General features: G+C 40.4%; 1 protein-coding gene across 1 annotated transcript; it reads left to right on the top strand.

Annotated features, from left to right (window-relative positions):
* Positions 1 to 4,591: 4,591 nt before the first annotated feature.
* CDC2 (cell division control 2) lies at positions 4,592 to 8,188 on the top strand. The gene is made up of 8 exons (XM_087666444.1): positions 4,592 to 4,789; positions 5,310 to 5,494; positions 5,727 to 5,847; positions 6,504 to 6,677; positions 6,751 to 6,914; positions 6,988 to 7,075; positions 7,288 to 7,341; positions 7,475 to 8,188. Exons 1-8 carry the CDS (start codon positions 4,781 to 4,783, stop codon positions 7,562 to 7,564), a joined length of 885 nt encoding a protein of 294 aa, XP_087522570.1. The 5' UTR covers positions 4,592 to 4,780; the 3' UTR covers positions 7,565 to 8,188.
* The last annotated feature ends 529 nt before the right edge of the window (positions 8,189 to 8,717 follow it).

Below are 8,717 nucleotides of genomic sequence, written 5' to 3' on the forward strand. Positions count from 1 at the left end.
TAATACAGTCCAAAGGATTAGTTACAAGGTTGCCTACTTTTAGAGTTGCAAAATTTCACAAAGTGTGTGATGCATATTAATTTCGTAAGTAAGCAAGACAACCTTTTTCGCATGACAGATATGTGAGCAGAAATATACTTGATGTTATGCATAAGATGTTTGGAAGTCTAAATAGAACGTCTCTCTTGGTAGCAGCAAATACTTTGTCATATTTATTGATGATTGTTCAAGGAAGTTGTGGATATATTTCATGAAGGAAAAGAGTGACGTATTTGAGCACTTCAAAACTTTTAAGGTTGTTGTTGAAATAGAAACATGCTTGATAGTTAAGTGCTTGAGATAATGTGGACGGGGAGAATACCTCTCTAATGAGTTTAGTGGTTTCTTGAGGTCTCATGGGATAAAGAGATAGTTTACTTGCAAGTATACTCTACACCAAAATGGGATTGCATAGAGAAAAAATAGGCATATTGCAGAAGTTACATAGGCATCGATGACTGAAAAGAATATGCCAAAATATTTTTTGTCTGAAGTTGTTCATACTGCTATCTATATTATGATCAGAAAGCTCACAACTACAGTTCGTGAGATGGCCCCTGAAGAATGCTTTATAGGCAAGAAGCCCGATGTATCACACTTAAAAGTATTTGGCTATATCACGTATATTCATGTGCTAGATGAGCTACGAAAGAAGCTTGATCCAAAGGCTAAAAAATGTATTTTTATTGGATACTCTTTAGAACAGAAAGGGTATCGTTGTTATAACCCTATCACTGGTGAGTTCAAAGTGAGCAAGGATATTATTTTTGATGAGATGAGCAGTTGGTATGTATTTAGTGGTGATGCATTAGATGATGATGATGATCATCATAGTTATGTGTAGAAAGAAAATCAAGAATCACGAAGCCTTAGTAGACCAAAAATATCATCTGATACTACATCTACAGCTAGCCCTTAGTTTGGAAGGCTAAGGAGTAGTCCCACATCTTGAGGTAGATCTACAAGTGTTGCAGGTAAAGACAAAGAAAATAAGAAAGTATTGGATAATAATAATCTATTTGCTAGTCATTTGGGATTTGATGGAGATTTTGGTGGTTCAGAGAGTTTGGATGATGAGCTTGGTATTCATTCAGTCAAGATGCCAAGTATATAGAGAGCATATGGTAATATAAAGGCTCTATTAACTGATCCAGTGGTATGTAGATCTAGCAGGGTCAAATACCCTGTTAAAAGTTCTGGTTTTGAAGGTTATGCAACTCACCATTATGCTTATATGGTAAAGGTAGCTGAGGATGTTGAGCCCACTTGTTTTGAGGATCTTGTTGGTCATGCTCATTGGGATGCATCAATGGATGAGATGGTTGCATTAGAAGCCAATAAGACTTGAGATTTGGTACCCTTGCCTAAGGGAAAGAAAGCTATTGGTTGTAAGTGGGTTTACAAAATCAAGCATAATGTAGATGATTCGATGAGTAGGTATAAGACTAGGCTAGTTGCAAAAGGCTATGCTCAAACATATGGCATAGATTATGAAGAGACATTCCGATCAGTTACTAGGATGGCAATTGTTAGATGTGTGATTGCTTTGACAGTAGCCAAAGGTGGGAATTTGTAGCAAATGGATGTCAAGAATGCCTTCTTGCATGGTGAATTACAAGAAGAGGTGTATATGTAGCAGCTAGTGGGTTATAAGGATTTAGAGCATCCCACATATATGTGCAGGTTAAATAAAGCACTCTACGGGCTAAATCAAGTACCTAGAGCATGGTTTGACAAAATTGAAGAACATTGGATTTTATGTTTTTGATGCTGACCACTCACTTTATGTGAGAAAGGGAGATGTAGGCTTGGTCATCATAGTCATCTATGTGGATGACTTGATTATTACGGTCGACAATGACAATGGGATTGCTGAAGTTAAAGACTTTTTGAAGAAAAAGTTTGAGATGAAAGATTTGGATGAATCGAGGTACTTTCTTGGTATTGAGGTGATCAGATGTGATGATGGTATATGGCTATCCCAAAGGTAATATGGCTTGGATATGTTATCTAAGTATGGTATGGCAACATGTAAGCCTCTTTTAGTACCATTGGAGCAAAATGTAAAGTTGAGTAGTGATGTTGGGGATGAGATAGAAGACCCTATTATGTTTAGGAGGATAGTAGGGAGTCTAATTTACATGACTATCACGAGGCCATACTTGAGCTATGCTCTTGGCATTGTCAGATAGTTTATGTAGATGCCTAGAAAGCCTCATTTGGATGTAGTTAAAAATATATTGAGGTATGTAAAGTCTACTTTACATTACGAAAATTTTTATGAGTCAACTAAAGATGTAAAGGTGTTTGGATACATAGATGTAGATTGGGCTGGTAGCATGTCAGACAGAAGATCTACCAATGGATTCATGTTTTCCCTTGGTGTAGTGCAGTAGTTACATGGATCAACAAAAAATAACCTGTAGCTGCTTTATCGAGTACAGAGGTTGAGTATAGAGGTGCTGCCATGGCAGCATGTGAGGTGGTATGGCTGCAAAAGTTATTGGGTGATTTGGATGTGCAAGGAGCTGGTCCAATTGCCATTCATTGTGACAACATGAGCAACATATAACTAGCTAGGAACCCAGTGTTTCATGCTAGGACAAAACACATTGAGGTGCACTACCACTTTATGAGAGAGAAAGTACTTGCAAGAGAGATTGACTTGATATATATTATCACACAGGTTCAGATAGTTGACATTTTTACAAAGGCATTAGGTGTAGAGAAGATATATATTAGCATACAAGATCAAATAATTGACATTTTCACAAAGGCATTAGGTGTAGAGAAGCTTCAAAAGTTTTAAAGCTTACTTGGAGTTATAGAGATATAGTTGAGCTTGAGGGGGAGTGTTGAGATTGAAAGCTCAACACATGTGGGTATTGATGATGGACCGCCTGGCTAGATGATTCCGCATGTCTACACTTAGCACGTCAGTGGTTATTATAATCCTCACGTGGACACTAGCTTATCACTTATTATATTTAGTTTATTGCACCTACCTATAGTTGGTATAGTTATAATGCCAATCGATTATTATAGTCAGTTATGCACAGTTTGATTGAGTAGGCCATTTTGTTTTATGTTGTATCTTATCTATACTTTGTGTACATTGTATTGTGTGTGAAAGAAGAAGAAAAACCAGCAAGAAAATGTTTCAGCCTCCATCTCTCTTTTTGTGTTCTTGAGTGAGCTTCCTCTTGCGTGTATGGTGTATTTTTGGTGCAACAACTCAAGCAAGTTCCCCTACCACACGCGATTCTTGACAAGTATGAAGTCAACTATATGTGGTAGTGTGTAAACATAGTCTCTCTAATAGCCAATAATGTTGGACATGATGCATTTCTTTTCAACAGGAGAGACAAGGAGTGCGAAAAAGAATTCCTTACCAACACAGCAGATTTGGTGTAGTGTAGCCCTAGCTTCATCGGTGGAGGCAAACTACCTCTCAAACTCAAATTCATTATCGATGCAAGACAAAAAAGAGAAAATATTGGATAACAGTGTTTAAGGCGAGGAACAAAGAAAGCATGTAGAGCTCTAACCACATACTTTCCACCATTTGCGTAGGAGGCCTTAACTTTGTAGTTGAAGAGACACAAATCCTTTCACAATTGTTTCTTCATTTTCACCATGTCGCATTGTTTATTGTGAACCATCACAACGTATTCAAGATCCATCCCATTAGTATTTTGCACCTTTGCCTAGGAAATGCCATCTAGTGGGCCAAGAGCCTCTTTCCTATTGCATGCTATTTTGACGTGTTGGGAGAATTATAGACAGAAATTTGAGCCTATCTACCAGATTGTAGCACTTCAAAGTTCACATGCCCACCATTCTCAACTTCTTTCCCCCCAACTCACATTCATTTGGCATGACCTAAGGGTTGCAAACTTGGTGAATTAACTCGCCTTTGATGTTGTTAATTATTGACATATTGAAACTCCCATTAAACCATTGAGGAACTAAACCATGATTACAAAGTTTTGCAATTATTTACCTTTCTTCCATATGTCAAGCTAGTGGAACACATGATAACAAAAGAATCCTTGTTTGAAAAGGTAGGAATGTACATCTAAGCATGACACAGGTGCAATGCTTCTGGACTTACTACAAGTTTTCTCACACATTCTTGCAAAATAAAAAGGTGAGAGAACTCATTGATCTAGTAGCTTTCAATGAATTGTGGGTTTGGAGATCGCAAATAGTTCTAGCATTTGGTCACGTGAATGTAGCACGTACCTTGTTCTAGGACAAGAAATGATATTTACTTTAAAGCTTTTCATGGTTAGTAGTTAGCTTGTTATATCCCTTTTTATTTTTCCTCAATACTATGGCACAGATGAAGATATTGTGAGGAGATCGCCAGAGGCCATTCCTGGGAAGGGGCTCTTACCTTGTAGATTCCCGAGTCCTAGAGTCCAAAATCACTGCGATTGTGGCGACCAAGATTCGGACCGTGGGAACAGGCGCTGTCAGGGCTGTCCAACAAAGAAAGAGGGAAATGCAAGCGAATGGGAGGCATCCACGTAAGCATTTCCCCCCAAATTCTCGAGGGGGGCTGATCTGTGTTCTTTCTCCTTGCTCTCTCTCTCTCTCACCTTCTCCCTCTCGACCTTGGCAGCGTCTCGCTATGGCTCGCCGTTCTGCTGCCAAACCCTAACTCTCGGGTAGTTCAGTCTGAACATTCATCGGCTTCGCCTGCGGCCTTCTGCGCTAGCTCTGCCCGAACATCTCAATGGACCAGGTAAGTCGCTCTCTGCCTTCTCTGCTTCTTTCTCTGTCTCTTCTGTAAGTTTCTGCTTTACTACCATTCCGTAAGATCATGGATCTGCTAAATCCTTGTCTTTTGTTCCAGCCATTGGCATTTTCGATTCACGCAACTTGCTCTGCAAGGCCTCGTTGCAATGCCGTGCTTTCTTCCAGTCATTGTCTTTCTCGATTCGCGCATCTTGCTCCGTTAGACCTCATTGCATACAGTTTGACTGCAGTTTTCTGTTTTCGGGCCCTCAGAGTTGACTTGAAAACTCGTATTGTCACTTAGTCTCCCATTTCGTTGTTTCTTATCGGAGTGGTGGCGTCTGGTCACGTTGAGTGCACTCTTTTCTGCAGTCGTGGTTGTAATTTTGGAACTTGTAGGCACCGTTTCTACTCTGCGTGGGATGGCTTACCTATTGTGCGACCCTATCTTGCGTCTATTTTGTTGTGTTGTCAAACCTGTGTGTTACATTGTTCTGAAGGTTTTGTTTACTCCCACTCATACTCAGTATCAGAAGGTTGAGAAGATTGGTGAGGGAACATATGGCGTTGTTTACAAAGCAAAGGACAAGATAACAAACGAGACCATTGCTTTGAAGAAAATCCGCCTCGAGCAAGAAGACGAGGGAGTTCCAAGCACTGCAATACGCGAAATCTCTCTTCTTAAAGAAATGCAACATGGCAACATTGTGAGGTACATTCAAGAATTCGATGCCCTGTGTCTGTCTCAGCTTTATCCTTACAATGGCTGCGGATTAATAGCTCTCCAGTGCAAGGAACGTCTTAGACTTGGTGTTTCTTTTAGGTGTACGGCCTTCTGTTTATGCGCGGTATTATGTCATGTCAAGCAGGCCTAGGTCAACAATCATATTACTATCTTAATGCTGTAATATACATGTAACAGCCTTATGTGTTTGTTATTTCAGGCTGCAAGATGTTGTGCACAGTGAAAAGAGGCTGTACTTAGTTTTCGAATATCTGGATTTGGACTTGAAGAAGCACATGGACACCTGCCCTGACTTAGCGAAAGATCCGCGTTTAATCAAAGTATGGTGAGCTCCATTCCTTGTTGCTCAGTGCCACTATCTTTCTATTTATTACTACACTCAGTAGGTTGCATTTATTTCAGCTTTGACCGATTTCAGTATTAGTTTTGCTTGTGCATCTCAAGTATTGTAAGGTGAATGCATCTCGAAGCACTTGCCTGAAGGTGCAACTGCCAAGAAGGTTTGTTGACCTTCCTACAGATTGCATCTCTGCTGAGAGAATCTTTTCTGACCTGGCTGTGTCCACGATTTTCAGAAAATGAGATCAATGTATTCTTCAGAATTGAGTAAAATGCACTTATGTCGTCTGAGCTGCTTTCACTAAGATGTTTGTGGTATGTCTCCAAACTCACGTCTACTAAACGGAGTATCCACTGTCTGTTTTGATTCTCACACTATTCCAACTGCTCCGATGTTAACCTTATCAGAGTAAGAACATTAGAAATTTGACATGGTAAGAGGTTCACTTCTGAGAGAGAGAGAGAGAGAGAGAGAGAGAGAGAGAGAGAGTCTGTAAATGCGTGTATGCGCGCGCGCGCGCGTTTCTCCTTTTATTAAAGTTCCCCACTAAATTTGATTTTGCCTCGAACATGTTCGCTCGCTGGCTCTCAATTCCTCGAAATAAGACATGTTCAAGAGTTTCTTTTTTATTTTCAGACCTATCTTTATCAAATTTTGCGAGGCATTGCGTATTGCCATTCTCACAGGGTTCTTCATCGAGATTTGAAGCCTCAAAATCTTCTTATCGATAGGCGCACTAATGCACTAAAGCTAGCAGATTTTGGACTAGCAAGGGCTTTTGGCATACCTGTGAGAACTTTCACTCATGAGGTACTGTATGAAGATACTTTACGGTCCTAGCTATACTTAATTGACTCAACAGTAACATGGTTAGTGTATGTAGGTCGTCACATTGTGGTATCGGGCACCAGAAATACTTCTAGGTTCCCGACATTACTCTACCCCTGTGGATGTCTGGTCGGTTGGCTGTATCTTCGCCGAAATGGTGAATCAACGCCCACTTTTTCCAGGAGACTCTGAAATTGATGAGCTTTTTAAGATTTTCAGGTAATTACGAGATTTTTTAAACGTATCCTTCAGGGTTTTGGAGTGAGTTTTATTAAATTCTTATATGCTGTAGAGTTTTGGGAACACCTAATGAAGAAGTCTGGCCGGGAGTAACCTCTTTACCCGATTTTAAAACAGCTTTTCCGAAATGGCCTCCGAAGGTAATCTTCTCGACATAAGTAAATATTGTTCATACTTGCTTAAGGACATGCTTTCGACAAGACACTTAATTGTCTTGTTTCACCATGCAATGAAATCCGTCGAAATATTGGTCAACTTCTGAGAGTGTTGTGTTAAATTTTCGCTCTGACAAGTACTGTCGTTTGTGTCTACAACACCCATCATTTTTTGAGCATCTAAGATTTTTCTACAGGATTTAGCAACTATTGTCCCTGGATTGGATCCGGCGGGGCTTGATCTGCTATCTGTACGTTTCTTTTGTATGATGGTTATGCTTTGTCGATTCGCTCTCCCCCCCTCTCTCTCTCTCTCTCTCTCTCTCTCTCTCTCTCTCTCTTTGGCTGATGGGTTTTGTGTGTGGATGGTGGGGTGTATATTAGAGGATGCTGTGCTTGGATCCCAGCCGTCGCATAACTGCTCGAAGTGCATTGGGACATGAGTACTTCAAAGACCTTGGTGTAGTTCCTTAGCTTGTCACCTCAATATCTGCCGACACGTGTATTATATACTGATCAATCTGCAGCTTCCTCTGCACAGCTACAAAGTGCAGTTGACCTGGCTGGCTGGAAACAAAGATTGCAAGGAGTGAGTCCTTGCGGTAGGGGATATATGACAGTCGCATTTTGGCAACAGATGGTCTCTCTGCTGAAAAGCTTCAGAGAAAGCATATGTGGATCCTGATCAATAATTTGTAAACCGTTGCAGTAAAGTATTAGTGGCGGTTTGACTGTCCACTTAAACGTTAGCATGTCACACGGTTGCCAGAGTCTAATGTTTGTGTGCTTGTGGGGCACTCGTTCTTTTTCAAATGGATCATAATCTTATATGTATTTGCTGGTCGTTGAGTTGTAAGTTGCTAGCTTCATCTCAGGATTTTAGGCGTGTCACTTGGTCTGCAATAATGCCGCTGCCCAGCGGTTGGCATATCGATCCTGCGTGATCTTTGATTGTAGGATGCAGTCAAGCCTATCCTATCCTTTCGACTATTGTCCTACAGCTTATTTGGTACTCTATGTCTATGTAACTAAGCTTCTCCAATAGGGATGAAGCTTGGATTTGATGATTCTTGCACAAAGAAAACGTTTCTATTTCAATTGTCCATCTACAAAGGTAAGTGTCTTACGAGACAATCGAAACTCACGGTTTAGATTTTGAGCAATTTTGACCTACGAAGAGATTTTATCCTCCGGAATTCTTGTTTCTGTGACGACCTGGAGCCCCTTCGTGAACAGCTAGATTCTAGATCGAATAAAGATCGTGCTTCCCAAACCAAGCCGTGTGTAGCGATGCGTTTTTAAAAATTAGCCCTTGCGAGTGGTGGTTAGTTGCACTTTGCCTGTCATGCATGAAAAGAGCTAGATGTATGTAACAAGATCAACTCTTCACTCTCTCGCGCAGACATTATAAATTGAAGTGTATGCAACTACTTACCTTAAAATGGGAATTATCTCTCGCGCAGACATTATAAATTGTAGTGCATGCAACTACTTACCTTTAAATGGGAATTATAATTTTCCTGAAAGAAGCTCATATCGCACTTGTAATAACAATAACGTTTGGGAGGCTAATTATGGCCCTGTACATATATATGAACATACCCTTGACCTACTTGTGGTCCTGTCC

This window comes from Lygodium microphyllum, chromosome 25, assembly GCF_053477565.2.
Source record: "Lygodium microphyllum isolate KBCC chromosome 25, Lygodium_microphyllum_v1.1.10, whole genome shotgun sequence".
In the NCBI taxonomy this organism is placed as follows: Eukaryota; Viridiplantae; Streptophyta; class Polypodiopsida; order Schizaeales; family Lygodiaceae; genus Lygodium; species Lygodium microphyllum.